Source organism: Suncus etruscus, chromosome 4, assembly GCF_024139225.1.
Source record: "Suncus etruscus isolate mSunEtr1 chromosome 4, mSunEtr1.pri.cur, whole genome shotgun sequence".
In the NCBI taxonomy this organism is placed as follows: domain Eukaryota; kingdom Metazoa; phylum Chordata; class Mammalia; order Eulipotyphla; family Soricidae; genus Suncus; species Suncus etruscus.
Genome location: NC_064851.1, coordinates 103,671,853 through 103,693,601, shown reverse-complemented (window position 1 = coordinate 103,693,601; position 21,749 = coordinate 103,671,853). Strand labels below are relative to the sequence as shown.

The 21,749-nt window shown below is 40.4% G+C and overlaps 1 protein-coding gene across 1 annotated transcript in view; it reads left to right on the top strand.

Moving 5' to 3' along the window:
* Nucleotides 1-238: 238 nt before the first annotated feature.
* Nucleotides 239-21,749, top strand: part of FZD3 (frizzled class receptor 3) — a 53,069-nt gene continuing 31,558 nt past the window's right edge. Inside the window, exon 1 of the mRNA XM_049771104.1 lies at nt 239-758. Coding sequence (XP_049627061.1) covers nt 570-758 — 189 coding nt within the window. The 5' untranslated portion in view covers nt 239-569. The remainder of the gene's footprint in view (nt 759-21,749) is intronic.

The window sequence follows — 21,749 nt, the reverse complement described above, 5'->3', positions numbered from 1 at the left end:
AACCCCTGTGATCTTTGAACACAGAACCCAGGGTAGATTCTAGGCAGTGCTGAGTGTGCAGCCAAACTAAAAAAAACAAACAAACAACTTTTTTTTTATTTTTTCTAGTTTACGCAGTTTATTTCATATCTTCCTTTGTATCCTACTATTGAACTCTTTGAAGATGACAATGTTGAGTCCACAATATTCTGAGAGGAAATTACTAATTTCTCTATTTTTCAAAATACTTTTCAGATATTTCAGTCAACGGAAGAAATAGCTCTTCTTCGAAGATGGAATCCGTTGTTTGGGAATGTGGCTGATCAACTGGGTACCTTGGCCAGATGTGCCCTCTGTCATAAAATGAAAAGAGACACAATGATGTCATTTTCCCATATTGTGAAACCAGAAACAAATGCCTTTTGTGAGACCCAGCTGACGAGCCTCTGACAGTGCAGAGTATTGAACTGATTGAAGAACTTACCAGAGCGATAGGGAAGGATCCTTTCAAGCTGGGACCTGCAGGAGTCTGAAGATCTGAAATACATATCTTGTAGACCTGATCAGCGACTCTCTCAGATCCAGGAAGGATGGCTATGAATTGGATTGTCTCTTATTTCTGGCCCTTGACCATGTTTATGGAGCATATAAGTGGGCACAGTTTGTTTTCTTGTGAACCTATTACCCTGAGGATGTGTCAGGATTTGCCTTATAATACTACCTTCATGCCTAATCTTCTGAATCATTATGACCAACAGACAGCAGCTTTAGCAATGGAGGTAAGATTTGGTTTCTTCTTTGACATATCTTAGAAAATTCTTTTTTTTGTTTTTTGTTTTTTTGGCCACACCTGTTTGATGCTCAGGGGTTACTCCTGGCTAAGCGCTCAGAAATTGTCCCTGGCTTGGGGGACCATATGGGAAGTCGGGGGATCGAACTGCAGTCCTGATCCTTGGCTAGTGCTTGCAAGGCAGACACCTTACCTCTAGCGCCACCTCGCCGGTCCAGAAAATTCTTCTTTTTTTTTTTTTCCTTTTTTTATTTTAATTATGACAACAAAGATGTAAAGAAGAGGACAGTGGAAGCCCAATCACCCATAAACAGAATTCTCGGTAGTCCCATCGATGATATCCCAGCCTTGAACTTTCAGCCAAAGAGCATTAAGAAAAACAAAACTGAACCCATGTACAATTTCTTGTCCCTCAAATCCCCAGTTGCAGTACATACTATTTCTTAGCAGCACACAATATAATCTAAAGACATTATACTTATGTAGCTCCCTAAACATTGAGGGCAAAGTACATTTCTCTAGTTCTATGCACATGCTTACTAGTTTAAGTTAACCTCAAAAGTTTTAGTGGGTTGTTTTTCTTAAGGATTGGAGTCAAGGGAACATAGTAAAAAAATGGTATTAAAGTGGCATTTGTTTGCATAGGCCCATCAAAACATAAGGGACATGGAAAGACAAATTATGGTCTAAATACAAGAAGACCCTAACCCTGAAGTTTCCTGGCACAGGACTGACTCTAGGCTCCAGGCAAATTAGTTTGTCCAATTCAAGTCATCGTCTGTAGTGGCAATACACCTCCATTCCTCACATAGTCTCTGTTGTTGGTATCATGCTTCTGTATTAAGGATCCTGGAGTCTGCATATCCCATATTGCAGTCAGGATGGTGCATAGCATCCTCTCGTTTCACCTCACAATTAAGGGGCACTAGAGAGAACCATGTCCTGTAGAGCAGGTCATTGATGTTGTCGAGTCTTCTCAGTGTAAACGGAAGTCTCTTTTTAGGGGGTCGATGTCAGACCCTTGGTAGTGTCTTTCCTGGTAGAGGACTGCTTCCAGCTGTTGCTGAAAAAGACCCTGGATGTTTCGTAGATAGCTTGCCTGGTTCCGGCGTGAATGGAGGATGCCCATTCTTATGAGGCCTGTGCCAGGTCATTATATCAATGTTCAGGGTGTAAGGTACATTGTACTGAGATTTATTAGATAAGAACTTATCTGTATGTATGGTGTTTTCCCATAGTAATGTGTCTATGCAAACAAGGATCAATGCCATGGGGCGTTATTGGTGCATCTGGAGGCAATAGGAACAAGACCTGCATTTTCCATGACATAGTTCAATCATAAGCATCAAACTGAGGGACAGTTCCACCAACAATCCTTACTGTACAGCTTACAAAGAACAGACAAGATGAAAAGTGAATAGAAACATCAGGGTAGAAGAATATATAGAGAGTTACATCAGTTAAAGAAAATACCCATAAAATATTCAAAAGATATATGTGTTCAATGTGTGTCCTTCTAGATAGTTCTGGGATTTGTTAGATCTACTGTATGTCTTAGGTCAGAGATTAGAACTATGTGTTACTGAAGTTAAGAAGGGTAGCGCCACCTCGCCGGTCCAGAAAATTCTTCTTTTTTAAAAAAAAAAAAATCTTAAAAACCGTTTTTGACTACCCTGGCTTTGTCCAGGGCTTTCTCCTGGATCTGTACTCACAGATCAGTCCTGGTGTGCAAAGAACTATATGGGGTGCCATGAATTGAATTTGGGTGTACCATGTACGAAAGTTAATGTCCTATCTGCCTGCAACTTCTCTAGCTCCAGGAAGTGACCTGGTGATGCTCAGGGCTTCCTCCTGGCTCTGCACTCTGCAATTTTTCCTGGCGGCGCTTGGAGCCATAAGGGATGTTGGGGATCAAACCCAGGTCCATCACATGCAAGATAAGTGCCCTGTGCACTGTACTCTAGCTCCCCAGAAAATGAGTTTTATATCACTCTCTTAACCAATGTAATGAATGTACCTGATAAGCAGCATGAAAAATATTTTTAAATATATATTAAAAAGTTACACATCTATACTCAAACCCTGGTAGATTGAAGAACTTATGCTGGTGATGTTACTCTCGACTGAGTTTATAATTATACTTTTATAAATTTGAAACACTGAAACTTGGGAGATAATAGTCATTTAGAAGTTTAAAACTGTAAAAGTTATTACATTGCTTTGTTACTTGATAATAAAACTGGACCAAAGACCATAACTTAAAATTTAATCATTATCGAAGGAATGTGATTTTCAAAATTGAGTCATTTTATTTCGTATTTAGGATTTTAGCTGAATAAAATTTTAATTTTGTGTGTATTTAAAACAATTTTATGGTTTTATCATGTTCAGTTAATTGAACAGTAACTCCCAAATTATGAAAAAGCTTTCGTTTGAATTATCTGTACATCTCAGGATTTTATGAAAATTTCTTACCTTGAAATTTTCTAATGATAATTAATTCTACTAGTTCTTTTAAAGACATTTGCTTTAGGATTATGACTGATTTTTGGATATAGTTAATAATGGGTTTACATAATTATGTGATTGTTTCTATAGTTGTGGTTGTTGGATTATTGACAAAATTATATATATCAGTTAAGAACTAGTGATGGGGTAATAAGGAATAGAGGCTTCTCATTTGCACTAACCTGGGCTTGAATTCTAGTTCTTCCCTTATTTAACTGCTACTTTGGGCAAGTTATGTGGAAATTTGTGGATAAAGCCAGGAATTAAAACCAGAGCTTATACTTAAAAAAGTAGGCACTTAAAAGAAAACAAAACAAACAAACAAAAAAAGTAGGTACTTTACCACTAATCAATATCCCTGGCAAAGATAATAAAACTTTCTGCCAGTATTTCTTCACTTATAAAATGGAGATAATTGTAATCATAATTGTAATCATACTGGCTTGTGCTTCCCTTTTTTGGTAAGGTACAAAATGAAGTTGTATGTAAAGTACTTGTCACAAAGTAAGTATACTCTGAAAGTGATTACTTTTATCATTTACTTATTCTCATTTATAGGGTTTTAGAATACATATAATTTACAAAGAATGTTTTTTACTTTGTTCTTTTATTCATTATTACAGTTTGTTCTTTCAGCAAATTGAAGTCTGCATGCTTTGGAATTCTTCATTTTATAATAAAACTCAGGTTTATTACTTCTCAGTAGACAGATATAAATTGTGGAAAGTTATACAAATATTTCTATTTTTAGATCTTAAAATAGGAAGGTCATCTCCTATAACCTAAGAATTTAAAAATATTTTAGAGATAGAATATTTTCTGCTCTTTTGAGTAAATACATAGTTCTAACTCATGAAGAGAATGTTAAATTAGGATGGATGGAAACGAGTATTGGTTTCATTCATCCAGTGATTTGGTTCAAGACAGAGTGGTCCCTCGTGTATGAAAGACATCAGTTTTCTCACAGAAAGTTGAAAGTAGGGGTACCTTGTTTCTAACACATTATAAATTGTAATTATAAACTCCTTTGAAACACAAATAGGGTGGCAAGAACCGATCAAAAGATGTTTGTATTGATTTGGATTCTGGTGGCTTGGTCCTGCCTCTGCACTTGAGGGCTCACTCTTGGTTGGTCTTGGTGTGGGGGTTGGGTACATTGGTATGCTGGGACCTAACCCCCAAGTGTGAGTACTCTGTCTCTCTGGTCCCTGGGCTTAACTTTCCACTCTGCCATGCAATGACGTTAGGACTTGAGACTATTCACAGACCATCCTGAAACTTAATCTCTTTCTTTGTTTGGGCAATAACAGCGACAGTACCTTGAGGGAAGATTTATAAAGTAATAGCATAATGTATGTCACACAGTAGATAATTCTCAAGTGTTAATTCTATTTTCAATATCATTCATTTATAGATAAGAAAAGGCATTCAAAAAGGCCATTCCAGAGTGAACTTGTACTCTTACTTGTAGGCTGACAGGTTGTCTGTAATGATGGTAGGTAACGTTAGCGAGCCTTGTCTCAGACACGTCCACATAGTCTGCTGTATTATGGTTGTGAGGTGGCTTCTTCGTATTTTACATGTTCTTAAAAAGGAACATATGGTGCAGTTGTATCTAAGAGTAAAGGTTCTATTTGAGGTCACTTTGAGTATTATATCAGGATGGTGATACCTTTGAGAGTCACTACACACTTTGAGTATGAAGGACATGGGAACTCAGCAGATACCACAACATACTTCCAGATGGAAGTAAGGATTTGGGGGCACTTATAAGGACTTCTGTCCGATGACATCTACCTCTCTCCCTCTAATCCAGGAACTTCATGTGTGTATTACTTTTTACCAGGCACATACAAGTTCAGGCACATTTTTGAATGTTCACTGTAGAACAGTAAGATTAAAAAGAGAATTTTCTGGGCCCGGGAGAGATAGCACAGCGGCGTTTGCCTTGCAAGCAGCCGATCCAGGACCAAAGGTGGTTGGTTCGAATCCCGGTGTCCCATATGGTCCCCCGTGCCTGCCAGGAGCTATTTCTGAGCAGACGCCAGGAGAAACCCCTGAGCATCGCCGGGTGTGGCCCAAAAACCAAAAAAAAAAAAAAAAAAGAAAAAAGAAAAAAGAATTTTCTTATATGGGGGGAGCTTATACCTGGTGGTGCTTGGGGGTTGTTCCTGATTCAGTACTCAGGGATCACTTTTAAGTGGGCTCAGAGGAAATTGCATGTGATGCTGAAGATTGAATCTGGGTCAATCACCCAGGTCTGCAAGGCAAACACCCTGCCCATTGTACTATCACGTGCCCCCCCCCTTGGGGGGATACACAGCAATGCTCAGGGCTTTGGCTGTACACTCATAAATTTTTCCTGAAATTTATGGAGCTTAGAGGACCATATGGGGTACTGGGGAAAAAGATAGATTTCTAGATCTAATGTCTTTGAGTAGGCCTGGGCTTCAGGCCCACCTAGGTTTCTTCCCCAGACTGGTGTTTGGGCGAGTCCAAAGGAGAGCTTGAGCACAGTATTATGTGGCTATGGATGAGGGAGTCACAGGTGAGGGGAGTTCAGACTGCCAGTTGTTTCAGGTTTGACTTTGCACTCTCAACTAGGTGGACATTCTTTGTATAAAGAGGAGTTTTTGTGCTTGCATTAAAATTATTTCATGTTTTAATAAATTATCTTCACTTTCTAAAACGTGTACACTTATACACAAATATAGAAGCTAAATTTTTATAACTTTTACCTTTTTTTTTTGTGTGTGTGTGTGGTTTTTGGGTCACACCTGGCAGTGCTCAGGGGTTACTCCTAGCTCCATGCTCAGAAATTGCTCCTGGCAGGCACGGGGGACCATATGGGACGCCGGGATTCGAACCGATGACCTTCTACATGAAAGGCAAGCACCCCACCTCCATACTATCTCTCCAGCCCCACCTTCCTTTTTTTTAAACTTAGTACTTGGTAATCTATCCTAATGGTGCTAAGGTTCCATATATAGTAGCACTTTTTAACTTGGTGCTTACATATCTTGTGCTCTAACCCATTGAACCTTTCTAGCCTTTAACTGATTTCTCTCTTCTCTCCACATTTCCCCCACATCCCCAATATTATTGTTGCCTTTGATAGAAAAAAAAATTCTCATTCTTGGGGTCCTCAACCCATCTTGAGCTGTGTAGATTGCAAAGTAAAGTCAGTTTTTGGGAACCGTCCAGTATGGACAACAAATTGCCAGTAACTCAACCCACTTGTTATTGGGCATTTATGACTAGCAATAAGAGAACACAGCAGTCTGCACTGGATAATTAAAAACCCAATTGAAGAAGAAGGTGACAGTTTCGTTGAGAAATACTAAAATAGGGATGGGAAGCATATTCTGGCACTAATGAGTTGTGTGGCTTCTTTGTGTTAGTCTACTCTAGAAGTGAATTTTTTTTCTCTCTCTGTTTTTGTTAAGGTCAGATGATATGTGTCATGTATCTTAAAGAGTTTTGAAAAGTTAAAGTGCTATGTAAATGCAGAGCATCATTCTCTGTTGCCTGTCACCCTGTGTAATTTCAGTTATTATGTGGAACAAATACTCTTTAATCTCTTTGGAGGTTGATTGCTGTTCTTTTCCTGTCTGTCTTCTCTGTTTCTCTCTCTCTCTTTCCACCCCATGCTCCTCCCCACAAACCTTTGTAGAATAATCAAAGAGAAAACTCCTAGAATGGTTTGTGTTTGTCTTCATTTCCTGATTTTACTGTCATGATACTCTCCTTCAAGAGTTTCTGTTACAGTGGAAACTGACAGCAGTATAGATCCTTCTGGAGAACACAGATCCCAAAGGCCTGAACCACTTGGTGTCTTTTATTAAGAACAAAGTGTGTTTGTCTCCTAGTTATCTCAAATAAATTTCATTAAAAAAAAAAAGCTTTATTATGTAAAATTTGTTTTGTATGTAAAATTTGCCAATAGTATATTTTTAATTTTTATTAAGATACTGATAAACAGAATTGTTCATAATAGAGTTGTTTAGGCATACAGTGTCCTGTCAATCCCATCATCTGTGTCCCCTCCTCCAACCACTGTCCCCAGATTTCCTTCCAACCTCCAGCCTGTCCCCTGGGCAGGCATGTAACAAATTTATTTAACATTTCTTGGTTCAATAAAACATAAAAGGAATGGCAAATAGAATTATCAGACAATAAATGAATAAAAGTCAGTTTGTGATGATTAATTGCTGTGTGTTTTTAGACTTTTACTTTGGGGGGGGCCACACCTGGTAGGGCCTGCTCTGCACTCAGAAATCACCCCTAGCAGGCTCGGGAAACCATATGGGATGCTGGGAATGGAATGTGGGTCTGTCCTGGGTTGATAGCATGCAAGACAAATGCCCTTCTGCTGTGCTATCACTTTGGCCCCTGTTTTTAGACTTTCTTAATTTAGTTGAGGGCAACCATAGGCACAATGGATTCCATACCCATTGTCACATGCTGGGAAGTTTCTCCTGGCCTTTAAAGGAGCTCTATTTTTTTTGTGGATTTTGGGTCACACCCGGCAGTGTTCAGGGGTTATTCCTGGCTTCATGTTTAGAAATTGCTCCTGGCAGGCACGGGGGACCATATGGGACGCCGGGATTCGAACCGATGACCTTCTGCATGAAAGGCCTTACCTCCATGCTATCTCTCCGGCCCCTAAAGGAGCTCTTTTAAACACTTTGCAAAATTGGTTTTAAAGCTATGCTTTCCCAAGCCATTGCCTATTCATGAAGCTTTGTATCATTCCTTTATATCTAGCTACATAGTGTATTCTTGGGAAAATATGTAGATAGTGTAATAGATACTTATGACTGAAACAAATAACTCATTGCCTGTTTGTTTGTTTGTTTTTAGGCCACACTAAGTGGTATTTGGAAGTAGTGCTTGTGTTTTTTTGTTGTCTTGGGGCCTCATGCCGGTAATGCTCAAGGTTACCCCTGGCTCTGCACTCAGTAATCACTCCTGGTGGAACTCTGGGGACCATATGGGATGCCTAGGATTAAACCTGGGTCAGCCAAGGGGTCGGCTGAATGCAAGGCAAGAGTCTTACTGGCCGTACTATCACCTCAAGGGTCACTTTCTTGGTGCTGGGAGTGCCAGGATCAAACCTAGAGCTGCTGCACGCAGAGCATGTGCTCATTCACTGACCCATCTGTCTCGCATGGGCTTGCTTTGAGGTCACTCTCAAACATCATCATTTCATCCATAATTTTGTTTGCATATCTCTAAAACATATAGAAGCCTAATCATCTTTATCACTTCCTCACTTTAACCTACTATACAGTTAATACTTAAGTTTCTTTCAGCTTTCACAGTTTTTGTAGTTGACTTTTCAAGTGAAATTCACACATTTTATTCAAGTCACATATTCCTTAAGCCTCTTTCTCGTCTCCCTTTTTTCTTCTAATGTGTGTGTGCCCCATACAGTTCCTTAGTCTTTATTTTGCTGGCTATGCCATGTGTTAGCTACTATGATTCTTTCACTCCTTTTAAAATTTTTCTTGGGGAACAGGGGCTTGGCTTGCAGTGGTGCTTTGGGACCCCGAGACAACTTCTGGCAGAATTTAAAGTGGTAGTGCAAACTAACATTTTGGTGGCTGGCCCCCCGAGTGTGCTGCTGGGAACCACCAGGACCAGGGAAGTGGGTTCCCAATACAGAGCTGGGCATCAGACTCAGCATCTTGTGTTTGCAAATCATATGTTCCCGCCCTTTGAACTCTCCCAAGGCCTCCCTTGATTTCCTTTTATCTCCCCCTAGCCCAGTGGTGTGGACCTTGAGAACTTCGTTTCTGCCTGCTGTGATTCTCTAAGTTCTTCCATATATGAGAGGGGATCATTTTGTATCTGTCCTTTTCCTTTGGACTGACTTCATTCAGCATGATATCCTCCTTGATATCCTCAGGATATATGCATATCCAGCAGACTTAATGTTCGTTTTTTATTCTTTGTGTAAGTTAATATTAATAAGGTGGTTTTCCCTAGGCATATGACATATGCCATATGGTTTAAGAAGTCAGTCTGTCATGTGATGGAGAAACAGTCAGGCATTAAGGGGTATCTAGACTTAAAAATGTACCTATGAGAACTGGAGAAGCTTAAAAATTTTAAATTGATTTTTTGTATGACTAACTTAAAATAAAACTTGTTTGAATTAGAGCAGTCGAATTTGGTTTATAAGGGGCCAGAGCAATAGCGCAGTGGTAGGGCATTTGCTTGCATGCGGCTACCAGGACGGACCTCAGTTTGACCCCTGGCATCCCACATAGTCCCTCGAGCCAGGAGTGATTTCTTAGCACATAGCCAGGAGTAACCCCTGAGCTTCACCGGATGTGGCCCAAAAACCAAAAACAAAAAAACAAAAAAAAAAGTTTATAAAAGTTTTTTATGCTTTTTTTTTTGGGGGGGGGCGGGTCACACCCGGCAGCACTCAGGAGGTATTCCTGGCTCTATGCTCAGAAATCGCTCCTGGCAGGCTTAAGGGACCATATGGGACGCTGGGATTTGAACCAATGACCTGCATGAAAGGCAAATGCTTTACTTCCATTCTATCTCTCCGGCCCCATTTTTTTTGTTGTTGCTGTTTTGGTTTGGTTTGGCTTGGTTTTTGGATCATACCGGGCATCGCTCAGGGGTTACTTGTGGCTCTACTCTCAGAAATCACTCCTGGCAAGCTCAGGGAACCATATGGGATGCTGGGATTCGAACCACAGTCCTTCTGCATACAAGGCAAATGCCCTATCTCCATGCTATCTCTCCGGCCCCAAGATTTTTATGTTTTGAGACAGACCTTAATTCAGAAATGTTCATTATATTTAAAATGTTGAAAGTTTCTTTGTAAAAGGTAAAATTTTATGGGTTGCTCTGGGATTTTCCCCTTTGACTTAAGATAAATATGTTTCTTGTTTGCAAATTCTGAAAACAAACTCACAGAGAGACTAGGAAAGTACTTTAGATACGCAGGAAACTTCATTCAAAATTTAACATTTGTAGTAGAAAAGCAAATCTATAGAATTAAAGGTGTTTTGCAAGCTTTAAAAAAATAAAAAGTTTTCAAGTTTGAAATAGTTTTCATTAGGAATTCAAAACTTTTATTTTTTATTTACAGAAAAGAACTTAATAAAAAGCAGTTGTTACTGTAAAAATTATTTCATATAAATTTTTATTCACTGGATTCAGTAGAATGAATATTATATTTATATTTTTCAACTCCGTTCCACATTTGGGTGCACAATTAGGGAATTCAGTCATAACTCTCCCAAACCAGTAGGATATAGTTTCCATGGTTACCAAATCCTTTGTGGAGGGACAAAGATTGGAATTCTGATTCTCATGAGTCAAATTTTGGCCTTTGACTCTGTCCCCCTTTCACACCCTTGCTAAGCCTGGGCTGTTGCTATGCTTGAAGGTTTGTCAGCTAGCAGGTTCCTATGGTAACAAGAATGGAAATTTGAAAGAAAGAGAATAGGAGGAGAACAAAGGCTTGGTGGATTTGAATTCGAACAAAGAATGGAAGGTTCCATGAAGGTGCACCTTTATTGTAGAAAGGAAAAATTTAATTTTGGAAAGTTACTTTACAGTTTGTAAACTTCCTATATCCTGGTCTTGATTTAGTGGAGTGTCCTGTCTAAGGAAGCAGGTCTTAAAATTTAATCAGGTTAAGTTCCTTTATTCTGCTTCGTAGAGCTTTAAGCGTTTTCCTTCTCTTATATATTTGTTCTTAACTCTATAGTACTCAGTTTATGGAACTTCATTTTGATTTTTCTGAGATAAAAATAGTTCATGTGAGGGCCGGAGAGATAGCATGGAGATAGGGTGTTTGCCTTGCATGCAGAAGAATGGTGGTTCGAATCCTGGCATCTCATATGGTCCCCTGAGCCTGCCAGGGGCGATTTCTGCCTGGTGTGACCCAAAAACAAAAAAACAAAAAAAAAAAAAAAAGTTCATGTTTGGGAAAAGAGCGAGAGTGAGAGAGTAAGCGAGAGAAATGTAAATATTAATATTAAAAGTGGGCCCAGAGAGATAGCACAGCGGCGTTTGCCTTGCAAGCAGCCGATCCAGGACCAAAGGTGGTTGGTTCGAATCCCGGTGTCCCATATGGTCTCCTGTGCCTGCCAGGAGCTATTTCTGAGCAGACAGCCAGGAGTAACCCCTGAGCAACGCCGGGTGTGGCCCAAAAAGCCAAAAAAAAAAAAAAAAGTTAATATTAGGGGCCGGCGAGATAGCATGGAGGGAAGGCGTTTGCCTTTCTTGCAGAAGGCCGGTGGTTCTAATCCAGGCATCCATATGGTCCCCTGTGCCAGGGGCGATTTCTGAGCGCAGAGCCAGGAGTAACCCCTGGGCGCTGCTGGGTGTGACCCCCCCCCAAAAAAAAAGTAAATATTAAAGCAGTTTGCTTATTTGAGAACTAGTAATTTTTTATTCTTCTATAACTGCAATATTGTATTATTTGAACATAACTAAATCATATTTATTAAGTGTCCAGTGAATTTTGAGATATCTATCCATGATCACAATCAAGATATAAAACTTTATTTTATTTTATTTTTTTTGGTTTTGGGTCACATCCAACAATTATCAGGGGCTTTTCTTTGCTCTCTGCTCAAGAATTATTCCCAGCAGTTGCTTGTGGGACCATATGAGATGCCAGAAATCAAACCCAGGTGTGCCACATGCAAGACCCTCCCCACTGTACTATTTTTTGCTCCAGCCTCCAGCCTCGATTCAGAAGCAACATCAACCCAGAAGTTTCCCTTTGTCTCTATGCACTCCACTCACTCTAACCTCTTTCTTCTAGCAACTATCGAGCAGCTGTCTGCATACAGAGTTTTATTTTCCAGAGTTTATATAGCTGTAATCATATATACCTACTTCTTAGATCTGGTTTCTTTCACCAACTTAATGATTTTAAAATTCAGCCTTGTTTTGTTTGGCTTTCTAAAAAGGTCATTTCAGTTGACTTTCCTACTTGTTGAGAAGAGGTTCCACTACTTAGAGCTACAAAGCTTCCCTGAGCCTTCTTTAAGCTGTCACTTGGCTGGATCTGTAAGTTATTGTTTATAATATTATTCCTAATAATATTGTTATATTATTCCTATAATATTATTGTCTGTAATATTATTTCTATTATGTTAACACAGTTTTATAGAAGAAAGATTTAAAGAAACATGTAGATATGTAGTGAAATGAAATTCAAAGACTTAATCAGACTGTCTTGCAAAGTTAGACTCCTGGTACTACTTATAGCTGTGTAATTTCTTTTCTTTCTTTTTTGCAGGGGCACATCTAGGGGCTACTCTTTTTTGCTCAGGGGCTACTCGGATTGGTATTCCAGGCTTGCTCCTGTCAGTGCTCAGGAAACTGTATGGTACTGGGAGTCAAACCCTGGTTGCCTGCATTCAAGCATACATTTCGGCCTCCTGAGTTAACTTTCTGGCCAAATATTATGTAATCTTTGGTAATTTTCATAATGTACTGGGTTTAATTTTCTTTACAACTTTATGAAATGAATTAGTAATAATAGCACCTACTGCATGGAATTGTTGAGAAGGTTAGTGGAAATAATACAGGTAAAGCATATGGAACACTGTCTGATCAATATGAGATGGTAAACACTAGTTGAGATAGAGTACCAACAACAGTACTTGAAGCTACTAAGTTGCAAAAGTAGAAACTTAGAGCTATAGGCTCAATTCAAGCAGCATAAATAGTCACTCCAGTCAATTTTGTTACTCATGATGAGGATCATAGATGAAGCTTTGGCAACATATTAAATTGGTTTGCTATTTTTTTTATTGCTGAGTACCAAGCAACTCGGTCATTTCTTAAGATACTACTTGCTAGGAATTGGAGAGATAGCACAGAGGTAGGGCATTTGCCTTGCATGCAGCCAATCCAGGATGGACGGTGATTCGAATCCCAGCATCCCATATGATCCCTCGTGCCTGCCAGGAATGGTTTCTGAGCACAGAGCCTGGAGTAACCCCCTGAGTGCCATTGGGTGTGACCCAAAAACCAAAAAAAAAAAATAATAATAATACTTGCTATATATGCTGTATATATAGCATCAGCTTGTGACTACAATACATTTGTTGGGTTTGGGTCACACCCAGCAGTGCTCAGGGTTAATTCCTGACTCTGTTTAGAGATTACTCCTGGATGAGCTTGGGGGAGTTATATACAATATTAGAGATTAAAGCCAGGTTGACTTTATGCCAGGGCCGGTCCCTTCCCTACTGTACTATTTTGTAATGTTATTTTTTCCAGGACCTTCTGTAGTATTATTTTTTTAAGATTTTTTTTTTGTGGGGAGTGTTTTTATTTTAGGGCCACACCCCAGTGATGCTCAGGAGTTACTCCTGGCTCTTCACTCAAGAGTCAGTCCTGGTGGTGCTCAGGGAACTGTGTGGGATGCAGGGATGAAATCCAGGTCAGCCACATGCAAAGCAAGCACCTTACACATTGTACTATCTCTTCAGTCCTAATTCTTTCTTATTGTTGTTTTGGGGATCACATTTGGCAGTGTTTGGGGATCGCTTTTGACTCTGAGTTCAGGAATCACCACTCTCTGTGGTGCTAAGGAGACCATATGTAGTTTTGAGGATCATACCCAGTTTGGCTGCATGTAAGGCAAGCGTCCTACTTGTTGAACTACCACTCTAGCCCCAGTTTTTTTTTTTTTTTGGTTTTTGGGCCACACCTGGCGGTGCTCAGGGCTTACTCCTGGCTGTCTGCTCAGAAATAGCTCCTGGCAGGCACTGGGGACCATATGGGACACCGGGATTCCAACCATCCACCTTTGGTCCTGGATCGGCTGCTTGCGAGGCAAACACCGCTGTGCTATCTCTCCGTAGCCCCAGTTTTTTAAGTTTTAGTATTAAAATAATTATTGACTCGTGGGAAGTTGCAAAACACATACACAGCAGAGTCTGTATGTTCTTTGATTTCTCCTAATCTTACTATCTTTTAAAGCCATTAAAAGGTTGAAAGCCTGGGGTATGAGAGTTAACTCAAAGGACAGCTGGGAATGAGCCCTGAGCACTGCCAGATATGACCCAAAATAACCTTTAAGGTTTCAAACTCAGAAAAGTGATGTTGGTATTACTTAAAGACTTGATCATATTATACTAGATATTGCATGTATTCATTTTCATGTGTATGTGTATGTCCCTATATGTAGTCTTTACATTTTATTACAGGTATAAATTCATGTAGTCAATGATTGAGTTAAGCTTCAGAGCTGTTGTATTACTACCAGGAATTTCCCTTGTCTTTTCTTGGTCCTCCCTTTTCTAACACCAAGCAGCAACCTGTCAAATCTATTCTTTTTAATTTTGTCATTTCCAGACTGTTCTATAAATGGAGCATATAAGAGTCTCATTGGGTTGTCTTTTGCACATCGCATTAGCGTTCTGCAGCCATCCATGCTGTTGCCTGTTTGTTGTCATGTTTTTAGCCTCTGTCTGTTCATCTATCCATCCATCCATCCACACACCCACTCACTCACTCACTTCATGTGCCACAGTTTATTTAGCCGACCACTCACTGAAGGACCTTGGGCTGTTCCAGCTCTCTTCTGTGACAAAGCTGTGAACATTGTGTATGGCCCTTAGAGCAAATGGAAGTTTTCTTTTTGTGGGGACAATTATCCAGAAGTATGCCGTGGGTGGTTTGCTAAGCATGTTTAGGTTTTGAGGCAGTTTTCATTGTGGTCGTATTGTTTCCCATTCTTATGATCAGAGTATCACAGTTATGCTTCCTTGGGATTCTCTATCAGCATATGGTATTGTCACTTTTTAAAACTACAACTTTTCTAATATGTATGTAGTGATAGCTTATGTTTTTAATTTGGGTTTCCATATGGCTAATGATGTGGACCATCTTTTCATGTGTTTGTTTCACATTCATATACCTTGTTGTGAAAATATCTGTTGAATTATTGACATCTTTTCAAAATTTCTTGTAATTGTAGTATTTTGTTATACATTTAACAATAAAATATTATATTATCTCTAATCAAAATAGTTTTACTTTTGAATTTTGAGATTGCATGTGTAGTTCATATAGAAATCCTTTATGAGGGCTGAAGAGATAGCATGGAGGTAAGGCATTTGCCTTTCATGCAAAAGGTCATTGGTTCGAATCCCAGCGTCCCATATGGTCCCCCGAGCCTGCCAGGAATGATTTCTGAGCGTGGAATCAGGAGTAAGCCCTGAGCACTGCCGAGTGTGACCCCCCCCCCCCCAAAAAAAAAGAAAGAAATCCTTTATTACATTCGTGAAAACAGCAGTTTTCTTTATATTCTAGGTTTTTTCGTTTTTTTATTTTTAGGCTGTACCCAGTTTGCTCAGAGCTTACTCCTGGTGGGTGCTTGAGGAATCACTGTGCTGCCTGCTGTACTCTCTCTAAGGCCCCTATCTTTACGATCTTAAGTTTTGTTTGTTTGGTTTTGGGGGGGGCCACACCCAGTGATGCTCAGGAGTTACTCCTGGCTATGCACTCAGAAATTGCTCCTGGCTTGGGGGACTATATGGGATGCTGGGGGATCTAACTGCAGTCCATCCTAGGCTAGTGTGCACAAGGCAGACACCTTACCCTTGTGCCACCACTCTGGTCTCTACGATCTTATTTCTTGTTGTGGGTAGCTCCAAACTCAGTGTGTTCAGGGACCATGCAGTACTGGGAACTGAAGATAGGTCAGTTTCATTCAATGCAGGCAACTTACCTCCTGGATAAACTATCCTACTCCTGGGGAAATTTTTTCCTTTTATTTGTGTAAGGCTTTCTTTGACTTAATTTCAAACTAGTTCTCTGCTTTTACTTCAGGAGTTTTTCTCCTTATTGTTTCTGACCCATACCTTCAATTGTAAGACAAAGTCAGCTTAGTTCTTAGCTGAACCTGAGTCTTATCCTGTAAAATAAACCCTACAATTATTCAGTCAGTTTTGAGATCAAGAGAACAAGCTCAATTCCTGTCAACCAAGAGGAAAAAACTGAACCAAACCATCCAGTCTCACGATCTTCCCTTCTTCCAGCTCACTGGAGGCGGAAGTCAAGCAGAGGCAGGCACAGAAAAGAAATCTTTTCTCTTTCTTTCTGTAATGTCTAGACCCCAACACAGGCGTTGCAATATTTTTTTTTCTTTAGGTTTGTGATGTTAAACTTAGAATATTATTGAAACCCAAGAGTATCTAGCAACTACAGAGATTGTTGTAGATTTTACTTTTCAAAACTTCCTGCTTGGAGCCAGAGAGTATATGCTTGGCAAGCTACCAACTCTGGTTTCACCCCAGCAACATGTTGTCCCTCAGCCTTGCTGGATGCAGTCTGGAAGGGTGCGGCCCTGGCCCCCCTCATACTACGAGGATCACCCTGGTAACAACCCCTGCCATCACAGGGCCTAGGACTCTGCTTGCTCTACCAGCCCAGCTGCCCAGAAATCACTGAGAGGGACCTCTTAGCACCTTCTGAGCACCAAAGGGTGGTAAAGAGAAATAAAAGTAGAGCTGGAGAGCCCTAGATTTACAGGCTGGGCTCATGCTATGGATGCCAGAGGACTAGGTTTAGTTCTTTGCACCTTATAGTTTCCCAGTGGGTGTTGGGATCAAATCCTGAGCATGTCCAGAATAGTCCTTTAGCACTTCCCTGTGCGGCCCCAAAACCAAACAACAACAGCAACAACAAAAAACAATACAACAAAACAAAAACATTCAGTAAAGTAAAAAGATTTCTTTATAATGTCAGAAAAAACAGCCTGTCTGTAAAACATTTGAAAAAGATGAAAAAATACGTTAAGAATATGAGAAATAGGGGCCGGAGAGATAGCATGGAGGTAAGGTGTTTGCCTTACATGCAGAAGGTCATTGGTTCAAATCCCAGCATTCCATATGGTCCCTGAGCCTGCCAGAAGTGATTTCTGAGCATAGAGCCAGGAGTAATCCCTGAGCGATGCCGGGTGTGACCCAAAAACCAAAAAAAAAAAAAAAAAGAAAAGAAAAGAAAAGAAAAATAGACCTCTTAAAAATCTTGAATTCACAGACACATCTCCTAGATCACAGTAAAACATGGCCCTTGATTAGAACCCTTGATTACATAGCTAACCTCAACCAAATGCATGGGAGGTCAGGGGTCAGTAGGAAAACTCTTGACTTTTCTAGCTAAAAGACTCCTTGATGCCTCAAATTGTTAGCTTCTTTTCCCCCATTGTTCTGGTATTCGACAGCCAATCTTTCAGTACTGTGTGCTAAACCAGATCATCAAAACACCACCGTTTATCTACTTCAGATAACCTGGCTTCTTTCCGTCTTCCAGAGTTCTCATAAAATGGTGGTAAACTGCCTCTTAGATCAGAATTCCCTTTGTCGGTGCACTTTTTTTTCCTTCTGGAAAATGTCAGATGTGAAAGAAGCCACATACAAAGAGATGGATCAATTCATAGATCTGATAAAAACCCACTATTTCCAATTCACGGGAGTGCTCGCAGGATTGCCCCAAGTCTACATACAGGTAATGAAAGGAAGGAAGAGATTGGAATTCTTGGGTGTGAACCAAATGGTGGCTTTCCCCATCATGACACAGAAGTGACTCTATCCACATGATAATACACTGAATTGTGATCCATTAGGGGTGTCATGAAAGGCATCTGGCATCAGTCTGGAATTGAGAAATTTCAGGCAGAGAGCGCCCTTTGACTCAGGTGCTTGCTTACCTTCAGACTTACCAATTCAAGCAACTTGCAGTATCATCCCCTCACTACCAGCTTCTCCCTGTTATAACTGCAAAGACAGTTCCACTGTCATTCAAATTGGTCAAGCAGTCAAGAGACATGGGACATTTCCTCTATGATTCTTTCTTGAAAAAGCTTTGTTGTCACAAGGTTGGAAGACAGTGAACTCATGTTCTCAAAGCAATGATCTTGTTTTGGGATAGATTGGGAGTGAGGTCCGACCACAGCCCGAAGAACTTGGGGGCTATTTCTGTCTCTGCTCAGGAGTGACCCCTGGAGTGCTTGGTGGATCCATTGGCAATTGTGTTATGCTGGAATTAAATGAGGGGTTGGAGTAAAAAAACGGGGGGGTTGGGGGTTGGGAGCATGGCAAGGTTTATCTTACTTGGTGTATTTGCTCTCCTTTTTTGTTTTGTTTTGTTTTGTTTTGTTTTGGACCACACCCGTTTGATGCTCAGGGGTTACTCCTGGCTAAGCACTCAAATTTTTTGTTTTATTTTGTTTTTTTTTTGCCACACCCATTTGATGTTCAGGAGTTACGCCTGGCTAAGCGCTCAGAAATTGCCCCTAGCTTGGGGGGACCATATGGGACAGGGGATCGAACCGCGGTCCTTCCTTGGCTAGCACTTGCAAGGCAGACATCTTACCTCTAGCGCCACCTCACCGGCTCCTATTTTGACCTATTTTTATATGGCATAGACAATATTCTAGTTTGTTTTTGGTTATTTTTTTTCCATGTGGCCAATCAGTTTTCCCACCACTTGAAGAAGCTATCTTAGATTATCATCTAATTATCTGAGGTATACTTCTGGACTCTTGATTCTTTTCCATTGTTCTGAGAATCTGTTTTGACTCCATTACCATATCATTTTGAAATGGAGCTTTGTGATATAAGGGAATGCAGTGATTCTTTTCTTTCAATTACTTAGGACTTACTATCATTTATTTTTTGAGGGGGGTTCACACCCAGCAGCGCTCAAGGGCTCTATGCTCAGAAATTGCTCCTGGCAGGCTTGGAAACCATATGGGATGCCGGGATTCGAACCACCGTCCTTCTGTATGGAAGGCAAACGCCTTACCTCCATGCTATCTCTCTGGCCCCTTTGTTTTTGTTTTTAAGCCATATCCAGTTCGGGGGTTCCTCCTGGCTCTGCACTCAGCGATTATTCCTGGTGGACTGTATGGTATTCTAGGGACCAAATATGAATTGGCTGTATGCAAGGCAAATGATGCTGTACAATCTCTCCAGTCCCACTTTGGATACACTTTGTTATTTTTTCTACTTTATTAAGGTGTGAGTTTAGGTTCTTCATCCTCTTGTTTTCTGGGAATTCTTTTATTTCTTTCTTGATTTCCTCTTTGACTCATATATGTTATGCTTGACAAATATATGTTAATGCCAAATAAATTCATTTATCCTACCTATAGTGAGGGTTGCCAGTGTGACTATTTTCAACCCAAAATCAGTAATGACTATGAAACTTTTACATGAACAAGTACAAAAAGGGCCCGGAGAGATAGCACAGCGGTGTTTGCCTTGCAAGCAGCCGATCCAGGACCAAAGATGGTTGGTTTGAATCCCGGTGTCCCATATGGTCCCCCGTGCTTGCCAGGAGCTATTTCTGAGCAGACAGCCAGGAGTAACTCCTGAGCATCGCTGGGTATGGCCCAAAAACCAAAAAAAAAAAAAAAAAATTATTAACAAGTACAAAAACAATTATAGTCAAAAAGTTTCAATGTACTGCTGGGAGTAGTTTTGGAGACTCCAGAAGGCCAAATCACAGACCAAAGTGGTATTCCGGACTTAACACCCACCCCCTATTTCTTTTTTCTTTTTTTGGGGGGGTCACACCTGGCAGCGCTCAGGTGTTACTCCTGGCTTTACGCTTAGATATTGCTCCTGGCAGGCTCAGGTGACCATATGGGATGCCGGGATTCAAACCACCATCCTTCTGCATGCAAGGCAAATGCCTTACCTCCATGCTCTCTCCAGCACCCCCCTGACTTTTTTTTGTGTGTGTGTGGTTTTTGGGTCACACTTGGCAGTGCTCAGGGGTTATTTCTGGCTCCAGGCTCAGAAATTGCTCCTGGCAGGCACGGGGGACCATATGGGGCACCGGGATTCGAACCGATAACTCCTGCATGAAAGGCACACACCTTACCTCCATGTTATCTCTTCGGCCCCGCCCCCTGACTATTTCTAAAGACATAAAAGGGACATGTATATCTCCTTTGAGTATCTTACAGCTATAACTCTTATTGAATATCCTCTTATATAGTGAAAATTTTGCCCCCTTTTTTTTTTGTGATCTGATCAATAGGAAATTCTGTCAGGAGAGCCTCTCTGTTTAGAGTTCATGGCTCTAGCCAAGTTACGGGGATTGTTGGACTTGTTCTGTCGGTCCCCATATGCACCAATAATAATACGTTGTGGCATTATCCCCCTTTTGCATAGGCACATTAAAATGAGAAAATATTACATATCAAACAAGTTCTTATCTGATAGAGGTAGGAACACAAATTTTGTAATGCAGTGGGTCCTTACACCCTGAACATGATCATAAAGACTTGGCTCAGGCCTCATACATTGCCCATACACTCCTGAACCATGGATACCATCTACTGAAACAACCACAGTTGTCTATAACATCACCAGGAAGCAAACCTCTACCAGGGAAGACCTTACCATTGCCCTGGCATCAACTTACTCCAAAGAGGGTTCGTTCTCTTAACACCCAGACGACTTAGCAACAGCAACAACGTGCTTGCAGGGCAGGGCTTTCTGCATTGCCCTCTAATGGTGAGGTGAAACTAAAGGACACTTGACATCATCCTGACTTCGATGAAGGAGATGCACATAAACCAGAATCTTTAACTACAGAAACCTGACACCATCAACAGCAAATGTGTGAAAAAATTTTACTGAGACCACAGAGAATGACTCAGGAGTTGGACAACCTAGTATTCCTGGAGCCCAGAGTGAGTCTTATGCCAGAAAATTTCAGTGGTAAGGTCTCCTTGTATTTAGGCCAAGGTTTTTCCTGTCCATGTCCCCCATATTTTGCTGGTCCTATGCAAATAACAATGGCCACTCACACCGTTTTTACTGTATTTTTTAAACTCTTATCCTTAAAAAAAGAGAGGAAGAGCTTACTAAACTTTTTGCTAGTGCTTTAATGAGTTCATTGGTGATTCAGTGATTTTCAAAAATATACTTGCTACTGAACTTTTTCTTTCCTTTCTCTCCCATCTCTTTAATTTTTCTTCCAATTTTCTATTTTTTTAATGATGTTGCTTTTGTTCTTCCTGAAACAAATGTATGATCAGTTATGTCAACTATGTGATGCATTTTCTTTAAATAAATAAAAATATTAAAAAAAAAAGAAAAAAGTTCAGATGTACTTTTCTTGAAATATGTGTTCTATTCTTGTGGTTTAATGATTATTTATTGTGGTTGTATGTTTGGGGCCTCTGTTTTTTCATTTTGTTTCCTTAGTATCATCTTACAGTGTTAGCTATGCTTATTTGATGTGATCTCAGAGTTTAAGGAAACTTTTTTTTTTTTTGTGCTTGTTTTTGGGTCACATCTGGTTGTGCGCAGGTATTGCTCCTGGCTCTGTTCTCAGAAATCGCCCCTGGTAGGCACAGGGACCATGTGGGATGCCAGGATTTGAACCACTGTCCATCCTGAATTGGCTGCATGCAAAGCAAATGCCTTACCACTCTGCTATCTCTCTGGCC